Genomic DNA, 22,375 nt, shown 5'->3' with positions numbered 1-22,375 from the left:
TTTATCTAACATAACAAATATGTGCATGTGTGTGATTTCCGTGCCTTGCAAGCACATTACTGCGTTAAAACATACATAATGTCAGGTCTTTTTGTCCTTTTGTATGGTTAAAAAAAGAAGTCCCCATAAGACGAATTGTTTTTGAGCGAGCACATATTCTTCATTCAGTTCCAGATGGTGATGTTGTGGTAACTACTGTAGCCTCATATCGAGAATATAAACCGTATGTGTTCGATTTGGGGCCTTCTGTACAATTGGCACGTTCTGCTTGTGTTTTCTGTATAGGTACTTCAGTCAGGGTTAGGCTCAAAACCTCTGAATGGGATAAAGTGCTGCAGAAAATGAATGGACGTTAGGTGGTTAATACCAAGAGGAAACGCTAAAATAAACAAAAGATGATCTTTAAATGAATGAAAGTCAATGCAAAGTTTGCATATGATCTTAAACCTGTTGTTGTTGTTGACGTTTTGTTCTTTCTATTCTAGTGTGGAATGTACTTTTTGTTGCTCTGAGTTTGGGGGTGGGCGCTCATAAGCTTCTTGCTTCAGCCCACTCCTTTTGAGCAGAATGTGTACTGCTCAAATAAATAAATAAATAAATCAAATTAAAACATTAAAAAATAAACCTGAGGCCATAATAAGCATCTGCAAACACCCGCTGTGTGTGTGAGTGTGTATCTATAGTATTGCAATAAACAACCAGAACAAACAAAGAGTAATTAGTTAGGGAGTCAAATATAAGTTTGTATATCTGAAAATGGTTATATTTCATTTCATTTATTCGCACTTACCTTTCTTTTATTAGTTTATCTTGACAACTTCATTTATTGATTGTTTTCTGGGGGTTTTTCTATCACGTTAATCCAATTTTAACAAGACTCTCTCTCAAATCAAAGTAATCTAAGTTTTAGTTGAAAAACAATCGAGTGAAATCCTGCTGTGAAAATGCTTTCCTTTCTTCTCTCGAGACTATATATATATATATATATATAGTTGAAATGTACATGAGATTCATTTAATCTGAATGGCAAAGTGTCCATTTTCAATGCTGCTGTAACGTAATGCATTTCTAGCAAAGACATGTGACTCAAGTAAGAAGTCAGTTCAGTGACAACTCTAAAATATACTTCTGGGATTTGTTTGAATAAATAAAAGTTTTTTTTTTTGTTTAGTTTTTTTATTATTTCATGACTGTCAGCAGTCCTGGCAGATGTGTGTGCATTAGTTTGTTTTTCTGTTGGATTGTTTTCAATGAATGAATGTGTGTTTTCGTTTGTTTTTTCTGGACAAGCCAATAAACTCCTGATCAAATAAAAGCTGAACAGAATGAGATGTCATTGCTGCTCCAGGGTTACGTGCCTTATTGGTCATGTTATTTGCTCAGCAATACACCGACTCTGTGCGTGTGTTTGTGCTTCCTCAGTAATTCTTGGAGGTTATTTCAGGTAAGCTCTTGCCTTTATTTATATATATATATATATATATATATATATATATATATATATATATATATATATATATATATATATATATATATATGTATTACTGGGACAAGAGATGTGAATAAATATGAATATTTAGACCAGGCTCCATTGCTGTCAAGCCAATACTGCCTGAAAAAAATCCATCTTAATAGTACACTTGTCTTACTGTCATAGGAAATTAAACATCCCAATCTAAAATGCAATGCAATCAATTGGAAAAGTTTGGCGTTGAATGAGTTTGCAAACTTTTGAGCTTACCAGCGACAACCTTTCATTGAAGACTATCACCCATGTAATGAAAAGAAGAGGATGTCACCCAAGTCCACCTCCAGGATCGAACATTTCACCATTTTCCAATGAGCTCCTTGTCTCTTTCTTCCTCATCTTGTTTGTTGCACCTCTTTCTTTTTCTGTCACTCTCACCTGCCAGGTTTGACTTTGTAAGTCGAGTTGGCTTGGTAAAGATCCAACGGGGGGGACAATCACTGACCTAACAACTCCAAATTATCCCCTCCCTCTCATTCTGTCCTGTGGCCTCATGTTGGTGCTTGAAAGGTCAATTGGTATGGATTCAACAGCAGCAGAGAAAAAAGAATCCATGCTCCAGCAACTTTAACTTATTCTCTGAAACGCAGACTTAAAACGACTCTCTATCTTTGGCCTCCTTTGACGTTATCAATGTCGTGTCTCCCCGAAACAGATCAATATCAAAACTAATTTTAATTGGAAAGCACGGACATGGCAAGGCATTTATAGTTCAACACACACACAAAGTAGCCAGCTTAAAAGCTTTAAATCTTCTTGGCTTCGGTCTGACGTGAACAATCCCAATAAAAGTAACACCAGAAGTAACAGAATAAACAACCACCCAATAAATTCCCCAGCTCTTAATCTGCACCTCAGAGACCGCAGCAAAGATCCAGGCAACTTAAGAATGCATTGGTAGAGAAACAGAAAGAAAAAAAAGTTCCAAGGTTAAAGATTCTGTAGCCTTTTGAAGATATTATAGCAGTAATTGACTAAATTACATATTGAATCACTACAATTAATACACCAGCTGCTTACGGTAGGACAATTGAAAGCCACCGTCACTTATTTCTGGGAATATTCGACCTCTGGAGTGTGAACACAATTCACGTTTGGAAGGTCAAACAACAATAATTCAAGCCTGACTGTGACATAAGAGTACAAAACAAACAGTAACTTTTCTTTTTCTCTCTGAGGAAGGAAAACTCTTGGGGGGTGGGGGGATTTATTTCTGTGATTTTGGAACTTGCAAGAAAAGGGCTTCCAGAGGAGAGACGTACAGATGGATCGCCTGACTGCCGAAGTGCTAGAAACAGAACAGTTTTCTGAAGAACTAATCCAGCAATTTGACATGTTTGACTTGAAGTGCCAAACGGTTGTTCAGCAGTCAGCACTGTGGCAACGCAACACAAAGACCTTGGTTTGTTTCCAAGTGGGCCCATTGTTTTTCTGGAGGTTGCATATTCTGCACCTGCTTGGTACTTGTTTCTGCAAGTACACTGGCTTCTCTCCACAATGCAAAGACCTCTTTGTAATGAGGATGGTAACACCAAAGAAGAAGAACTTTCTTCGGAAGTCTTTGTCATTGCGGACAATTTTGATCATTCTGTCTGTGTTCCAGTCAAATGTGAGTTTATCGGTACAGAACACAAGTATTTGTTCTGATCTGTTACGTCTGATGAGCCACCATTGATTTAAGTGGGGATTTGGTACCTCTGCTGGCTCAAAGCAATACACACAATATCAAATAATTCAGTCATATATAGTCTGCAACCAGAGAGCAGAGACAGAGTGTCATCAACAAACCTCCCCAGGTGAGGTGCGCTGTGCTGCAGTCATCTATGGAGAGAACAAAGAGCAGAAGTACAGCTCACAGCCCTGTGGAACACCAGTGGAAGTTTGCAACAGGTACAAGCGTATATTGTTAACCAATATTGTGTTGAGCTGTGATGTTTGCAATACTTATTTTCAAACCGCTCAATGGTTTTCATAAATGGGGAAGTCAGAAAAATACCTCCTGAGGAAAGACAACTCGTTATTGTGGCCATTTGGGTGCTGGTATTGGTGTCAAATCTTGTCTAGAAGGAATTGAGGTAATTGGGATGAGATTCCTCGATTTCTGCAAAGTAGATGGGTCTACAATCATCTAGCAGTGCTTTTTTTTTTTTAAATACCAGTCCAGGTAGAGTGCACATTTCCTTATGGAATTCTCAGTGTTAAGATACTGACAGACACCAAAGGAGGTTTGGGGGCCACATATTTATATTAAGTTTGATGGCTTAACATCAAACTTATACTCCCCATATCATCTCCATCCAGTCTACTTTTTTATCCTCTCTGAAAATACTGCCAGGGTCACTTACAGCTTATTCCACGTAGGCCAACTTTCAGCAAGCGGGATGGGTTCAGTGATTCATTTGGGGATGTTTGCGACCTTGTGGTTATGGGGTAATTTCTCTCTCCTTTAGACCAGCAATAACTGAGGAGCACACCTGAGCACAAACCTGCTGTTGTGGTATGAAAAAGGCAATCATTGCCCTGCCTGTGAATTGGATTTTGACACCTCTAGCCACGACAGACACAGATTGCCCCGGAAACAACAAACACCAGCACATATTTTTGCACACATCCTTGCTCAGATGTATTCATGAAATTTTAATCTCACCTGTAAATCGGACAAGCATTCGCATAATCCTCACAATACGGGCAGCACTCTGTGCTTCTTGCGCCTCGACTCTCTGACTCATCAAACATTATGTATTCTACACGATACTGGACAAAGCAACATGGGAAATGAAAAGGCTGACAGAAAAGTAGGTAAAAGGGAATAAAGGTGAAAAAAAAACTCTAATCGGGAAATATTCAAATTGGATGTCTAATACTGCGAGGAAATGAGAAAATATTCATCCACTTAAAATCTGTCAACAGTTTGGAAAGTTTGCAGCGAGGGAAGAGAAATGAATGACAAAGCGATACAAACCCAAGACAATACCTGAACAAAACAAAGGTGTAAGTGGATAATGTATCAGAAAAAGCAAATAACTTTCAGAGGTGAAATGCAGCATTACATATTTTTATGGTAAACGATTAAACAAATCAAAAGAAGACGGTTGAGAATTAATAATCCACCAACAAAAGTATTCACACATATTTTCAACATTTTATTACATTACATTCATAAATGTAAATGTATTTTTTTGTTTTATTTAATCGACCTCCACAACGCGCTGCATAATTAAGAAGTGGAAAGAAAATTATGGTTTTTCATTCTTTCTTTTTTTTTTTTTTTTTTAAACAAAAGTGTGGCATGTGAAAGTATTCATTCGCCTCTCTGAGTCAATACTTTGTAGAGCAAACTTTAGCTGCCACCGCTCCAAGTCTAAGACTTATGTCTCTCCCAGCTGTGCACAGAGAAGGACATTTTTGCCCATTCTTCTTTGGACAATTGCTCAAGCTCAGTCAGATCGGCTGGAGAGAGTCTGTGTAGTAATTTTCAAGAGATTTTAAATTGGATGAAGGTCTGGAGTTTGATTTATCCATCCAAACACATGGATAAGCTTTGATCTAAACCATGTAGTTCTGACAATACATTCTGGGTTGCTGTCCTCCTGGAAGGTGAATCTCTGCTTCAGTCTCAAGCATCTTGCAAACAAGTTTTCCTCCAAGATTTCCTTGTCAGATGAGAGTAGATGTATATGCAAATAAATAAACCATGTACCATTTTACTTCCACTTCATAATTATGTGGTATGTTTTGTTGGTCTATCAGATATAATACATTTACATTTGTGTAACAAAAAAAATATATGTAAAAAACACAAAGGGTAGGAATACTTTTGCAAGCCACTGTATATGAAGTGATCCTGTCAAATGGAGAGGAAGGGCCACGACAAGTGGCTCTAAAATGCCCTTCTGAAAATAATATACCAAAGTTTGAAACATTATTGGTGACTTGAACAAATTCTGCAAGTCAATAATGGTTTATAAAACTATTTTTCACACACCAAAAAACAGAATTGTTACAAATTATAGGAGGCTCCCATTTAAATGTAATTGTGTGTGAATCAACCTACAGAAAGACAAACCTGCTGTACATATTTGACAACGTAATTAAGATGAAGATCACTTCGGGCTCCAGACTGTGACCGTATCTCTGTTTAGTGGCGGATGTGACTCGTACGGTAGAATTGCAAGGTTGATGGTTTGATCCCAATTCATCTCTGCTCATGTGTGAAAGTGTCTTTGGAGAAGACATAGACACCCAAATTGCAACGTGCATGGCAGCTGTCACAATCAGTGTGTGTGTGTTTACACACATGTGAATAGGTGAACGAGAGTTACTCTGTGAAGTGCATTGAGTTTACAGAAGTGGTCAAAATAAGTGCTACCGATGTGAAGAATTGAAGAAAAAAACAAAACTCAGCACAGCAATCTAATGCATCTATAGAAGCACTTTCGCAATGTTATCATGGCAACGCGTACATATCGACAGACATATCGCTAGCAGCTATCAAGGCAGGCAGGGTATCTGGCAACATCTGGATGGCATCTGGGTAAGTGTTGAACAGTGTTTCTTTGGCTCATTTACAACAAAACCTGGGAAAAAAAATTAGCATATAAATTTCATCTTGTACATCAATACCTTGAAGCACAAACTGTCTCGAAACTCTAACACTGCAAGAAGAAGCAGATCCTCTTCCAACAAGCTTTTGGCATCAAGAGAGCGTCATCCTGGACACTGACAAAGCTGAGAGCCAGATTCAACAGCGGACATGACAGCATACTGCTGACGAGGAGATGTAATGTTTAAAGTAATAGATTTTAAGAGAAGTATTAGCTATTGTATTGCTATAGAAAACTTTTTCATTTTTGCAATTATTCATTCATGACCGCAGTTACAGAATAGCTGAAGTAAATTTTCACAAAGAAACAAAAGAAAAGAAAAAAAATTAGATCTTAAATGGAACTATTTTTTTCGAAGAATCTCACGAAGGTCATTTCATAAAGGTAGGACTCTGACAGTAAACTGTGTGTGATCTATTATCTGTGTTTCTCAAAGCAATAAATGGTGTTTCTTGTTATCTATACACAGTTCAGTGTCTCAGGTGACTTGCGAAGAAATATACTTATATCTGATGGTAAAGGAGTCTAGTGGTGCCCATTTGCTATTCGATATTATATTGCACAACAGAATTGTTGCTTACAAATCAATCCCAGTGCCTCGATATCAGCTGCAAACGATTGAAAAAAGGGGAAACATTAATCTTGGTGTGGTAAAAAAGGGTTAAAATGTCAGACGGATTTGAGGAAGAGTGAATCCAGCTTTGACTTTGACACCACGCAAGTCAGTATTCAAATGAATATTCATCAAAACTCCTCTGGAATATTAGCATTTCTACCATGTTAAGCAGTGTTTTGGTATGTAAATAAATGTTAAATAATACCATCTATGTTGAGAAAGCAGGTCACCCGATCAAACGCGAGAGCAGCGCTCACCGTTAAAGCTGACTGCACGGATGTGGCTGAGCAGCTCCTTGCCATCGATGTTGCTGGCCATCCGCGGGCACAGGCCCGGGTATCCGTAGCACAGCTCGCGGTGCATGTGGTGCAAAGCGTGGGCCATCGCATACACTGCGTCCATGACGAACTGGACCTTCCCCTCTTGCTCGTAGCTGGAATCACGGCCGACTTTTTCCAAACCTGAAGGCAGAAAGACAAGAAGTGGTTAGGAGTGAAAAGAAAACTCAGAATGTCATTGGAATTGATCGTGGTGTTAAAAAAAAAATATGTTGATGACTCCAGCGGTGTTTTCGTAGTTAGACAATCAACTGATGAGTAATGTAAAGAAGAAAGAGTAATCTAACAGGATCAAAGAGAGAAGGGGAAGTTGCGAGGAGTTTGGTGTAGGCAGAAATAAAGAAGAGGCAAAAAAACCTAACAAAGTTAAAATGTTGCTCGATCAAGAAAACTTTTAAGGGTCAAAGAGAGGTTAAAAAAAAAAGAAAAAAGAAAAAGGAGATGAAAACTTGAGACGGATTGACCGGCAGACAGGCAAGTAGGGCATTGCAGCCTGACAGTGACAAATAACTCCTCTTAGTCCATTCTCACCCTGGTAGCAAAGTTAGAGAAGAAAGAACAACATGTTCTTCTTTACATCTTATGAACCACCGATAATGGCATTTCTGTGTATGAGGGAAAGGTAGGAAGGTGTTTGGGGAGCACAGAAGACATGGCATGCCCTCACTCAGCTGACATTTGTTGTTTAAATATGGTAACTTTTCACTTCATCCACTTGCTCCTCACTTCAGTTAAATATCTTCATCCAGTCTTTCACTTCATTGTGATTATCTTCAAAAGGTTTTTATATTTGCATTTGGCCTTCATGCATGCACATACATGGCGGTGCATGCACAAAAACACACAAATAACATCCCAAATATAATTCATCGAGAGGGATTTTATGTAATGACTCATTAGCATAATGAGCCAATGAAAAAAAGAACAGAGTGAAAAGAAAGCCTCCTTCATGCATTAAGATGGAAATTAGTAATTGAGTGTAACATTCATTTTCTCTGTTTTTAATCGAAAAGTTCAAAGAGTGGAGCAATGCGAGGATCCCTAACAAATTCATTATCTTCCTCTATTCCTTCTACGATAGCCTTGTTTTTCTGAAGGATTCATGGCCTCCTTATTTTCCACTGCTACCCCATTTTCACACATTTTTCTTTCCGTTCACCTTCTTGACAATATGCAGCCACTTCCTACAAGTAGTACCTGCCTTCAGGCAATGCAAACTGAAACCCACCTGTGCTGAACTGAACTAACAAGAGCAGAGGCGCCGACGATCGATATCAGCAATTGATGGGGTCCAAGAATGTAATCCAATCCACAGTTATAAAAAATCTACTGGGTTTTTTTCCGGGCTCAGCCGACATGTCTTAAATGTATCAGCGTGTGGTGTTTAATAGACATTTCAAGACCCCACACGACCCAGACATGAACTATTCAGGCAGTCTGCGGGTATTTCCCCATCATGCCAAAACTGGGACATCCACATTCAAAGACAGTTTCTTCCCAAAAGCCATCAGCGCACTGAACTGGCATTAACAGCCGCAGCAGCAAAGACGATGAAGAAATACCCTGTATAATAATATGCAATAACATTTATTCATTACTTTTCACTGATGACCTTGATTTAAAGACATACCTTCAAAACAGATTTCATCACATTTAAATTCACAATTATACTTTCATTTGTTAAACTCTATACATTACGCTGCTATTCCACAGCCTTTAAACTTTTATGTGTGAACATCTGATATGAATGTGTATTTCTACCAGAGTTATGTAAATGGGGCCCCAGCAAAGCCACGTGGGCCGCCCCTGCAGCTGGTTGTACCATTTCAGTAAAACCTCTCAGCTCCCTGGACTACATTCTGTCAGATGTGATGCATTTGGTAGAATTTCAGTTTTTTTCTCAGTTTTGATCCAGCAGGGGGCTAAAAGTATTTTTAGTTTTTTTTTTTTTTTCATTCTGTAGCATAGGGTTCCTCTCAATCTCCCTGTCGCTGATGCCCGCTGACAGCGCATTGTTCTCAAGCGAAGTGCAGCCCTTTCCAGCCCGTCCAACGATTCATACCTGTGGCTATTTTGTGACTGCACATTACTGGCAGAGGCAGGTTGCTATCAGGCAACACAATATTGATTTTTGTGAGCTCGTACGGGGCAATGATGCAGGAGGCTGTGGTTTGAGAAGGATTGCATATGGGACCAACTGTCTGCTTCAGGCAACCAACTGAAACAAGGGGTCAAAACCTATTAGGTTATTTTTCTGCTGCAGGCATGGATAGAACCACTTGTTGCTCATCATAGTTGGCCGACACGTTCGTTTTCTGCACCGCTTGCTTTAGTTTGACATTTAGCAGGAAAACCAGCTGCACAAATGACAGTAACCTTTATTTATCCACAAATACATGCACCTCTCGGCCAACAACCTGCTCAACATTCATAATTACGCGTATTCACACCTCCGGAGCAGCTGAAATGAGAGGAGCGCTTTCCTTATTAGTGTCTGAAGATGCTGGCCACTCGCCCAGTTTTTTAAACCTCGCAGCCACATCTGCGTTTGATTGTTTTGTCTTCCTGCCACTCACAGGCAAATTTTAAGTTCGAAAATGATTGTTTGTATGGATCGGTTAATCTTAATCAGAGATGATGTCCTCAGTTGTTCAGCTCGTGTACATTCACGAGGTTACAAAGACATCTTGAGGGTTCATTTGGTAAGTGCTCCAGTGAGATTACTGACGCTGCTCAGCCTAGTAAAAACCTATTGTGTGCCACAGTTTGGCAAAAGCTCGCCTCGACCAGCTTCTGCATCAGTACAAACCCAAAACCAATTGAAAAAGTGAAGCAAGTCGATACTAATGCAACTGAGTGACTGGCAAATGCTTTGATGGATCCTACTAAGAGTTCATTTCCTGCTCTTTTAAGTAATCTCCAGGCACCCATTGCCAGATACAATGAATGTACTTTTGACGTTGAACAAATACTTCATGGATTTTGTTTCTAAGATGTGTTTTGACACTTTAATCTTTGCAGAATCTCTTACAAAACAAGAAGGCCGTTGCTCGGCTAATCCCCCGCCGGAGGGCTTTATATTTTCTCACAAAGCCAGCTCTAAGGCAGCACACTTGGTACACTAGAGGGTGTTCCATGGGTCCTAGTAGATAATTATGTAGAATCTGAAAGGTCTTCTTCATAAGCTATGTCAAAATACGTCTCCAGAGCCCAAAAGGTGTTTTTTATGCACTTAGTGACCCTGTGACCTGGAGGTTATCCCTGGAGTGTGTATCATGTGTGTATAAAATTTCAGAGCCCTAGCTCAAAAACCTAGGCCTCCAGAGCCCAAAATGTGTTTTTAAGCACTTCGTGACCCTGTGACCTACTTAATATGCAAATTAGGTCAAGGTCACCATAGTATCCCTTCCCCCTCTGAGATGTATCCACATGTGAAGTTTGGTCACTGTGGGCCCAGGGGTTGCCGAGATATAGGTAGAAACGTTCGAACGGACGGACGTACGTACGGAGACTGTTTCAAGATCCCCCTTCGGGGCCTATCAGCCACGGCGGGGGATAAAAACCCCAACAAAACCATCCACCTTTGTATAAATCAATTAAACGTATATTATGTGGCTGTTCCCCCAGTGTGGAGAACTTGTACCCAATAAAGACCACAAACTTTAAAGAAAACTTATTTGGGGAGGATAATCTGCTTTAAAAGTTGACCTCTGAAGGAAATCCAACTGTAGCTTTCAGCTTCATGACATCAAGTGCAGTGCTTTATCCTTGAATGCTTGAATTGTTTTTCTAACACTATTACACCAAGTGGAGGCAAAAACTATTTTGACAAGTTCTGATTGTCGAAGTTAATGGGACGCGTCCATCATTACTGTGATGTACTGCTTCTCCGGTTATTCTGCTCTGGGTGCCGGTGTGAACTTGAGGGTCATTGACTTTGCACATCACCTTTAAATTGAGTTGGCAAAGATATGTGAGGAGAGATCAGAGAAAGGGTCAAGCACCATTTGTTTGCACAAGGCTATTGTCTATGGGACAGATCAGCAAAAAGTCAATCTTCCATCCTCCAGTCTGAGGTATGTCTGAAAGTGAAAAAGGGGTCGGAGAAGAGAGAAAGGACCTGAAAGGTCAGCGGCAGACGAGTCTGCATCCCTTAAAGATTAGTGATCGGATCTACTGTTGTGATTTACCACCACCAACACCATCCAGGTGATGAAAGACACAAAAAATTTCAAAGGACTGTAAAAAGCGATTCAATGAGTGCAGAGACGAACTTCTTTAGAAAGAAAACAGACTTGAGAGAGGGAGGAGTCATGGTCAACTTACAAGGATCCAATGAAAAATGTTGTTTTGAAAAAGCTCTGTACAAAAAAAACCCAAAAAGAATTCTATATATCAATTGAATATGATATATAATATTACATTTAATGATAAGAATCCCAAATCACAGCTTATAAAATAAAGATCATGAATGTGGTTGAAAAACATCTACAAATCAAAAAGATGCGATACGCTATTGTGCAAAAGAACAAGTATAACAATATAACAATATATATATATATATATATATATATATATATATAGAGAGAGAGAGAGAACTACTACTGAATAGATCAGCTACCGAGTGCATAGAAGTGAAATACCATAAAGAAGTGTGATTTTCAAGTAGTCTTCACTATATAGTGCATAGTCACTTCTACAGTGTTGGTGAAGTGCTCTACATTTTCACACACTAATAGAGTCATTGCCATGCAGGGTGCTCCAGCTCCTTTGTGTGCAATTTGCCGTTTAGTGTTTTGCCCAAGGAGCCGCAGACATCTTGTAACGGGACAATAAATATACCAAACAACCTTGGGACCAACAGAGCCGGAAGTCAGACATTCAATCAAGAACCAAAATATCACTTATTGTGAAAAAACACATGACAGCAGCCTGTGGATCTTGCTGGATGGCGATGAGTGACTTTCCAAAATGGATATTTCCTGACTTTATTTTCTTTGTTGGCAGTGCCATTAAATAATGTGACAGGTTTCACTCTCTTAATTATGCTATGTTGCTAAGCTAATAAGCAATATGATAATTCTTCAAACTGTCAATTCTTCCCCATCTCCCAGCTTTGTTTTGTTACAGTGCTACTTAAATTCCACTGACCGAGTCTGCAGCTCTAACTTTGGTGCTTATGAAACCTCCCCAAAAAACCTCCTTTAAATTGATTAAAAGAAAAAAAATTTAAACCACATCCACACCAAATTGACCTGCCCCACAATGCAGCCTTGAAAATCATTTCATTTCATTTTAAAATAATAAAAAAAGAAATCCAACAACAGGGTCCTGGACTCTCGGGCTCGGTCCCTAACAAATAAAACATCAAATCAAATCAAAAAAGATTAAAAAAAAAAGCAAATCATTTCATGATGCATTTAGTTTGTTTAAAAGTGTTTCTTCTCATCAGGCATTAAGGCTTTTCCAACATACTTTTGACTTGTTTTGAGTGGTTATGAGTCGTATATTTTCAAGATATTCCACCTTTTTCAACCATGCTTTTAAAAGAATTTAGTGTTTGTTATTTGAGGAACCAAAAATCATTTTTCCCCCATTTGGCTTATATTAAGAAATGTTTGCTCATGGTTGTGTATTTTATCTGTTCTGTGAGTTTTATTTTCTCCCTCTTTTTTCTTTTACCAGCTAATTGAAAGACAAATCCTCCTCCACCACTGGATGACATTTCCGACGAAGATGAGAGAATCCAGTCAATACATAACAAAGGTGTGTTGCTTTAACCATTGCAATAAATACCCTGACCTAAGGCTAGGATTTTATTTATAATACTGATATAATGGATGGACATATGGCTCTTGGAGAGAGTGTACTGCAGTTAAAAACATTGTGTTATTGTGTTCTGCCAAAACAAAACAAAACAAAAAAAAGCTAAGACTTGAATGTCTAGGTCAGTGAGGCTTCAAATTAAACTGAGAAACTCGCAAGTTGTAAGAAAAAAAAAAAACCCTGAAGAGGTTAAAGTAGACCGGTGACCTCCTTACTGAACAACAACTTGAATTTCATGCGCTTCTGAAAATAACGGCTTGTTTTTTCGTGATGCACCAGCGGATGCTCGCACTTTGTTTGCATTCCACACAAATCCCCACTCAGTCAAAAAAAAAGCACAACAAAAGTATTGTACTTTGAGCCATAGATCAATGTGCCATGCAATAATGAGAATTTCTCTCTGCTGTTCTTATGAGATGTGAAATGACATGATGCATCATTAATCAGCATATCGCAAGAAAATGCAATCCTGCCTTGAGACGGTTAAACGACTGTTTCTGTTATGAGTAGTGCTAACTGGGATAACGCTACTGTCTCGGTTTCCTGGCATTGCATCAGGTGCTGGAAACGGAGCATACGGTGTGTGCATGTGCGTGTGTGTGTGTGTGTGTGTGTGTGTGTGTGTGTGTGTGTGTGTGTGTGTGTGTGTGTGTGTGTGTGTGTGTGTGTGTGTGTGTGTCTAGGTATGTGTGTGTTGGAGTACAATGCGTGAAGAGTACAATACAACCCATCTTTTTATTGGATATGTCTGCCCATTGTCTGCAGCTGTTAACAGGGTATAACATCAATCAAAGCTTTTCATTTTCTCTCTGCAAATTATGTGTGCAGGTGCAAAAACAGGGACAAAAAAACCAGCTTTGATTGAGTCTTTAACACCTGAATAGAACAATTAATATTCATTAAGCTTTCTGTATTTGCCTGAAAATGAGGAAACCTGCCAAAGGGGATAATAAGGGGATACAGTAAGTGCTGAATATGAGATGTGCAGAGATGGATGGGGCAAATCTTTATAGGTTGTTCTGCACCATGTCTGTCTTATATATGTTGCACAGTACTCCATTTCCGTGCCAGCAGCTGCTAAATTAAATTCTGCCTGTCTTAATGACATCGGAGACCACAGGCAGCTTGTCTGGCTGGATACGGGGAAGGCAGGATTTTTCAGTGAAACCTCTTAGAGGCAGAATTACAGATGAAAAGTAACTTTCATGTTTCATAAAAGATTTCCAGACCAGCACAAGGAGGCAATCATCTCCACATCAGCCTCTGAGTCATTTTCATATTTTGTGGTTGATTATTTGTTCTTGTTGCACGCGTGTGCAGTACGAGCACCGCAGTCTGTTCTGTCTCTGGATCCATGCACGGGCGCTTTTAAAAAATCTTTTTAATAAAAAACAGCGCCATCAAAATACACTGTCAAAATGCTTTCGTGATGAAAGTTTGGCTTGGATTTTTAAATATTGTGCAATTTGTAGAGCTCGATGCCTGTGATTACAAAGTCGATTGTAGTAAAAATTATAACTTTAAACTCTCTTGACAACGAAAGATGAAAAAAAACAAAAAAACAAGAAAAAACCAGGCACTTGGAAGAACTCCTTCAAGATTACATCACGGTGGTGTTTTTCATTATAACCACGGTTTAGAACTGGTATTCCATTTTGAAACAGACCTCTTTAAATACCTCTTTAACTGCTTGATGCATCACTTGAATTTTCCATCGCGACACTTGAACACAGAGGCAGCTGCAAAATGAGTCACATCAAGGTGTCTGGAAATAGCGTCAATGTCTCCTTAAAAGTTTCAACTTTTGCAAAGTTGGATATTCTCGACTATTGGAACAAACGTTGACAAGGTAAATAACTTTGAGCAAAACAACATTTTCATTTCATACACCGAAACCGTTGAGAGTGGCTCAAATAAATCTGATCCCTACAACATTTGTGATTACAGCCTTGTCGTGCATTGTGATCACAGTTGCTACCACAACTCTGGAAATGGCTGTTTTGATCCTTTGGGGATGCGTCAAGTGCATTTTCTTAAGTAAGTGAAGGCCCCGTTTACATGGCAAACGTTTCATCTGAAACTGTTGGTTCAGAAATTGTTTGCGTTTCCATGGCAACAATTTGAAAACTGTTTGTTGTTTTAGGCATAAATCTATCCTTTGAAGATCCCACATTTCTTCAGCACAACTTTTGGCTATTTGTATATGTGTGTGTAATATGAATTTACAAACCAATTTCCATAAAAACAGGCAAACAGCATTGTATAAAATAGCACTTACAGTTGTCTTCTCGAAAGAATTATTTGCTCAGCTCACAAATGTGGGTTGAAATCAAGTTATCGAATATTCTCAGTGATTATTACTGTACCTCTCAATGGAAACAGTGAGAGGTAAACCAATAAGAACAAAGTTTTGCACACACTGGTAACTAGTTTCCCTTTCTGCTTGATTTTTTGTGGTTTATTTTTGAAGGCAGACGAGGGAATTTCTCCAGACTCTGATACCATCTGGTGCAAATGTGATGATTTAAAAAAAAAAAAGAAGAAAAGAAAAACTTTGCATGTGTGATAAATCGCAGTCCATCGCACTACCAAAAATATTTTTCATGATAGGTCTTCAATAAATCTGCTAATGAGCACAACACTGCAGTTTTCAGGACAAACAGATTGATGGTAGATTAAAATGAAAATGAAGTACAAACAGTCATTTTTCAAGCCTCCACAGTAGGATTACCTCACTTTTACTCAATAGACTGATGATCAGGATTTTGAGAATTGCAATAGATCTTTATTTACTTTCATTTCCATTCAAATGAGAGAAAAAAAAACGTCCTGTCTTTAATCTTCTAATCACCACAGTGTGAAATGTGTGTCTCCAGATTCTCTTATCAGTAGTATCAACCTCTGGAATCTGTGTTTTACTGTCTTGCTAGTAAATCTAGTGGAGTATTTACCACGAGCTCTGCCTAATACATTAAGGCACCGAGGTGAGACTAATGCAAGATGGCTGACTGGCTAAGTCGCTTTGATGAATGCCTTCATGGACGAATGTGCCGAGCAGATTTTACACATACTGTGATTGATGACATAGCAAATGACAGACGGACTAATGATTCAAACAAGCCCTTTAATTAAACATCAATTTGAAACACATATTCAAATCCCACTTTCTCCACTGTCACCACCAAAAGGAAAAACAAAATTCTCTTATTTTTTTTATTCCTCCTTTCCTGCTGTTTGCGCACATATTCTGAGAGTCGGAGATGTATGAGGTGCAGATTAATGATCTATACCATGAGAATAATGCAAACTCAATTCCGATGTTGATGAATACATTTGCATAAGGTTCCTTAATTAGCTTGGCTCTCATTCATCAAATGAGCCCCAAACACATCACGGAGATGACAGGATAGCGAGAGGCTGCCTTCATACATTTATTAGTATCCTTGTGGAACAGAAACACAGATATGGATCTATTTTTCTTAAATACATCGTTTGCATTTATATCCAAAGATATGAAACAAGTCGCCCACCTACACACACCTCCATGAACCCAGGCGCCACTAACACACGCCTCCTGTTATTCCGTGGCCTAACTCTGAGCTAGCTTTGAGGCTAATCTGCAGAGAGAGAAATGAATAATCAATATAGGAGAATAAGAAATGAACATCACGCTAAGATTCTGCTCTGCATGATTTGACAAGAGAGCACTGGAGCCGAGGGGCTGTGTCGATACCGCGCTGTACAAATAACTTTCATCAGAAGCAAGTGTGTGTCGTGGAATGTGCCAGCAGCTACAAATGTTAAAGTGCATCTGTCAGCACAATCATCCTACAGGGGCTGATCGTTATGAAGACACACACTCATTAGGGAAGAAAACTCAAATATGTGTCCAGATATTTGTATCCATCAGTCAATCCAATGTTCTCCAAACACAAGAAGACACATTACTGTTTACTGCTTCATGACTGTGTAGAATCAGAGCGCAGTGGCAAATATTTCAACTAATTCAACGAGAACTACATTCGGTAGAGCGCAGACCTTCGCCAGCGCCACATTTGTTTCCGGGACTACCTAACTAGATTGGTCCGGTAGCTTAAAAAAAAAAAAAAAAGCACTTCCACTGCATCAGATATGTTGATATGTACATAAGGAAGTGTCATTTTACATCTTTCTGTACTGGGACAGATCAGGACCCATAAATCCAGATCCAATCTAATGATCCACAATGATTTTCTGTCAGAATCTCACCGAGTTGTTTTGTTGAAGTTCTCACACAAAAAAGTTGCACAAACTCAGAAAAACAAAACAAAATCTACTTGTATTTGCATGCATGCCACATTACACTGACATTCAGCGAACTAAATTCCAAACTATTGGTGGTTGCAACTACTTTGCAATAGACGCGTGATGTAGTTTCACAATAGATATGAGAGACAGTTGAGAATCTTTGACCAAGTATGCCAGGTCTCAAACCAGCCCAGCAATCAAACTGGTATCATTAAGCAAAATGGAGCTCATAAAAGAAGTGCAGATGATGCTAGATGAGAACCCCCAACCTTGATGAGGGCCAGACTGACAACAGGAAGACTCATCTCTCATATTTTGCACTTTCCAATTTATGGAAAGTCCATTAAACGAGAAACTGGTATGAAGCATCGCAGCTAACTATGAGACTAATGTGTAAAAATAAGGTGTTTCGTCATGTTCATATTTCAGGAGACACATTTGCAGGGACCTATCAAACAACTTCCAATGTTTCAAGATATTTTTGAAACTTATTTGCAGATTCCTTCACCATCTGTCAGGCCAGTGAGAACAGTGCCGACATCTGACCGATCATGTGGCGGGCTGGCGTCATAAGGGGGAAGACTTTAAACCAACCAGAGGACGCAATGGAGACGAGTCGTAGTGGAGATTATCTTTCCAAATTTGAAAAAAAAAACATTTATCAACCTTTAGTTACACTTTTTGTAAGAGTATTGTTGACAACTGGAGAATCTCTAGACCTTGTGAATTAGTTTGCAGGACATGTTTAAACAGGACACACAAAACATTTTGAAAATGTGGATAAAGGACTTCACAATGTTGTTTTCTGAGCCTCCTGCCCCAAACTGTCTGCAGCGAGTCGCATTTCGTCTGTTGAACTGAACAGAGAATTCCTACCCCCTATCCAAACAAGGGTTAAAATATGTCTTATCCTCTGATTCTATCCTGCAACAACAACCACAACAGCAGAAAACCACCACCTCGGAACCTGACTGTCCAACTTTTTTCTTCTTTAATGGGAGCATTTCTTTTCTTCCACCATCACTTGTGTTTTCTCATGTGGAATTGTTGGTTGTTGTTTTCTTCTCTCTGTAAAAGAGTCTTGAAATAACTGTTATATTTGGCACTGCAGAAATAAAATAGAATTGAATTGCATTTCATAATATTTCCAATCATTTAGATTTTTTTACTATTACCACTGTAACCGCGCTGGAGCACCAATGAAAGTGATACCAATGGAAGTGAATTCAGTTTCATGAGGTTTGGCCATGAAGGCCAAGGATACTCCTCAGCGACGACCTGAAACTGGTAAACAAAACCAGCCATCACAGGATTCATCGCTCTCCTTCCAGGACATTTTTTTCTTTTTTTCCCCCCAGGGTTCAGCCCTCCAGGACTTCTGCTTGACATGCAGCTCCCTTTTTCCCTGGAAAGGTTCACTCATTCACTTCACTGAGACTCGGAAGATGATCTGTGAACGCTGTGGCCATGATAAGCACCTGGCTGCTCAACTTTGTGTGCCGTGCACTTCAAGAGCAGATCTATGACCACCACATGGAGGACTTCTCTTTTTCATGGGCACACATCAGTTTGACATAATTAAAAGGGAAGCATTGACTACTTTGACTGAACAACTCTTGATTTGACGCATTTAATTAGCTGATGTGATGTGTCAGGTAATTTGTGGCTCGTGCATGTTGGTACTGTGTCACACGGACGCGTGGCTGCCCACTGACTGATGATCTTCCCTTTAAACGAGCGCCATTCACGCACACTTATCTCAACCTGACCACGCTCCTGGCAAATTGAATTTCCCTCATTACATTTTTGTTCATGTCCAATTATGCACCCTCAGACCTGCACATGTGGTTCACTGAACAGAAGAACACACTCCTTGTGGCATGCACCCCCCACCTGCGCACACTAATACACACAAATGAAAAGACACTCAGCACTCATAAATGTCCGTGTTCTTGCCATTGTTAAAGCTTCAAGCATGTTGATCTCTGTGCACATGTATGTGTGGTTTCAGTACAACAAACAGCACCGACGAGTGGCTCAAAATGTGTAAACACAAATATTTTTTGAAACAATAATGCAAAAACCATGTGACTTGAGACGTTGTGGTGTAAACGAGGCCATAATACCTTACTGACTCGAGTGGATGAGATCACATTACTGAGTGACTCACATTTACCGGAGTCCATAAAATATTCCACTGAATTGATATGAAACAGTGGCAGTGGGAAGTCAAGGCCACTTGACATAAAAACTCAACAATGGTCCCTCCGTGCAAATAAAGCCATTATATCACTTGTGCCAGTTTGAGAAACATCTCATCTCACTGATCTCAGTAACTAACCAGTTCAATCCAGAGATTTTATCAGACACAAAAAAAAAAAAAAAAAAGGCAAAAACTATGAAAATATGACAGCAGTTCAAATAAAGTGGGTTTCATAAGAACTTTGGCACTGCAGTTGAGCCTGCCGCCTTCTTATCCTCACCTTTCATCTTCATCCTCTTTCCCCCTCAAACCTGCTGTCAGACCAAAGCTTGGAGGGTTTTTGCTTTATGAAGAGCAATTTGCTGCAGAACACCTCTTTTCATGAATAATGTGACAATGCTGACACATGTGGCTAATGTATATTGCATCTCGAGGTTATCGCTGGTATACATTACTGTGGATGTTATTCATATTATGCTGAACCACGGTCTTGGCACAACTTGGCTATAGGTTCACTTGCTCTTCGTCTGTTAACTTTCTTTTAATTTATTTTTGTCAGTCCGTCTTTTAATCTAGTCACAGCACAGCTCTCCACCTGCACATATAAACAACTCTTTCTCATTCATGTCGCTGAAAGAATGTGCGCTGGGTGTCAGCGGGCCCGGTGTACTCCCACTCTTGAGCGCGCGCGTGCACAAACAGCCTAACAAATGCAGCAAGGGCAGAGATAGGAGAGAGAAAGAAAAAAGACACAAGTGAAGGCGGGTGAGGGATGCGATAAAGCCGGAGAGAAAGAAAATTGCATCAAATAAGACAGAAGGCAGGAAAAAGAATTATAAATAAGAGCGAAAATGAAAGGTGATGGATTGTCAGTTTACGGAGGGAAGGTTGGGAAGAAATATAATAGACACACTCGTGGAGAAGCAGCATGTGGAGGCAGTGACACCTATAAGACTACAGCAGCTGAGGGACTTGTTCTATCTTACCTGCAACACACTAAATTAGGTTGGGATTTGCATATGCGTCACCTGTGAGTACGTGTAGGTACAGGTATGCATTCACAGATGAGAGCGAGAGGCAGAAATCTACAACTATGCACAGGCAGTTTTTTTTACACTATCAAAAAGAAGTATAAAGTTAGCTGATGGTAATTATACTGCCAGCAGAAGTAGACTTCTCTTTTTGATTGTAGAAAATCAGCTTCTTTCTTGAATTTGTTGCTCGTAAACAGACACCAAAATCAAATAAATTTAACAAAGAAAAAAGGTTTGGACTTACTTCATGTTTTTATAACCCTTAGCAATTTAAAAAAATGTTTTTTTCCAAGAATAAATGTTAGTTCCTGGCCTTTTTGTCAAATAAAGTCCTCATGTTCATGGACATATACATTTTCTTTTCCAGATTCCCATTTTCTTCAATTAATCCAATTGGTTTCTATCATCAGTATTGTGAATTAGTGGAAAAAAAAGACTGATAAAGGGTAAACCTTATGGACACATCAGTAAAGAAAAGTTTCCCGAGGTCAAACTCTAATTGCTCCAAAACTGTTGATTAACTGTTTGCTTCAGGCGCTCACAAACAAAGGGATGTTTCTGCAAACCATTTGGCTTTAATAATTGATTTATCCAACTTTGAGCTGAAACCAATCCCATCTGAATGCGATTGCAGGCTACACCCTATAGATCGCAGCTGCACCATAAAGCAAACACAGAGATACCAGGAGAAAACGCACGCATACGGATATCATGAGAAATCCGCATGAGAACGGATCCAAGCCTGCACTCAAACCACGTGCAAACATGGATATGAGTAATGTTAAAGTTTTGAAGCTGTTATCAATTGGATATGAAAAATGTAACAGAATTTGCTTCCTCCTTTGTGTAATGACCATCTGTTTGTAATAATGAGTCACTGGTGTCTGAAATCAAAACAAAATAGAGCAGCTTTGTGATTTTACTCTAAACTTTGGTCCATTCTCATACAATTATTTGGACCAGTCAAACCAATTACATCAATACTGAGCTGAATGCAACTACGATGATGATGCAGTATGTCCTTCATTGTTTAAATTATGAATTAAAAAAAAATTATACAAAATTGTATCTGATAAGCACGTGGAAAACAAGCATTTTTTTGGAAGAGCTGGTCAAGTTGTGCAGAGAGCAGAGATACTCAATACTTCAGGCCAACATGAGAGATTTGATTGTTGCGTTTATGTTGTAAACCTTTTCAGAACTAAACAGCCACCAGAAGGTCCACAGAGTTTTTGTTGTTGAATGTGAAAGTTATAGTTATTTTTTATTTATTTATTTGATTTGATATGTTGCACATATGTATATATGCCAAGAACAATTGGATAATGTGCTTCTTTTGGTGCATCCATGACAATGCAACAGGTAAGGAAACATATATGTCCACTTAATTACAGTTCTAAATGGCTTGCTTAATATTAATATATTTAATTACATAACAAATGCACAAGCAAAATCAACAAGAGTCTAAGATGTACAGCTCTAGAGATTTACTTTCTAAGAATCCAGGCACATGTACATGGCACCTTCTGTAGAACTTATCTGTTTGCCATAGATTTGCCAGCTACCACACACACTTGCACATACACAGCCCAAGTGTATGTCTGGGAACATTTACAACAGCAGGTCCACCACAAGAGGATGATTTCACTGCAGCTAAGTGACACTTCCTCTCACCTCCTGAAAACAGCTACAAAAAGTCGTGAAACCCAGTCTGGATCTCAGTCCGCAGTGTGTGTCTGTGCCTGTCTGTTTTAATTGTCCATCAAACTCTCCATCTGTGTTTGTCTCCGTGTCTCAGTCTTCTCGGCCCTTAGGCATTTCCACGGGGGAGAGAACAGTTTATTCAGCCTCTGAGCCTAATAACTCTCCTTCCCCATCGACCTCGTTAGGATACGGTCTATTTGCAGCGAGCGAACATGTGTTTGTACGCGAGGGTAAA

General features: G+C 39.2%; 1 protein-coding gene across 1 annotated transcript in view; it reads right to left on the bottom strand.

Moving 5' to 3' along the window:
• grm8a (glutamate receptor, metabotropic 8a) overlaps nucleotides 1-22,375 on the bottom strand; it is a gene marked incomplete at both ends in the record, with an annotated part of 228,704 nt that overhangs the window by 42,637 nt on the left and 163,692 nt on the right. The window contains one exon of the mRNA XM_080518071.1: nucleotides 7,006-7,209. Coding sequence (XP_080374197.1) covers nucleotides 7,006-7,209 — 204 coding nt within the window. The remainder of the gene's footprint in view (nucleotides 1-7,005; nucleotides 7,210-22,375) is intronic.

This window comes from Blennius ocellaris (genome assembly GCF_963422515.1).
Source record: "Blennius ocellaris genome assembly, chromosome: 22".
NCBI classification, from domain to species: Eukaryota; Metazoa; Chordata; class Actinopteri; order Blenniiformes; family Blenniidae; genus Blennius; species Blennius ocellaris.
Note: the sequence above shows the minus strand (reverse complement) of the source record. Positions and strands in the feature narration are given on the sequence as shown.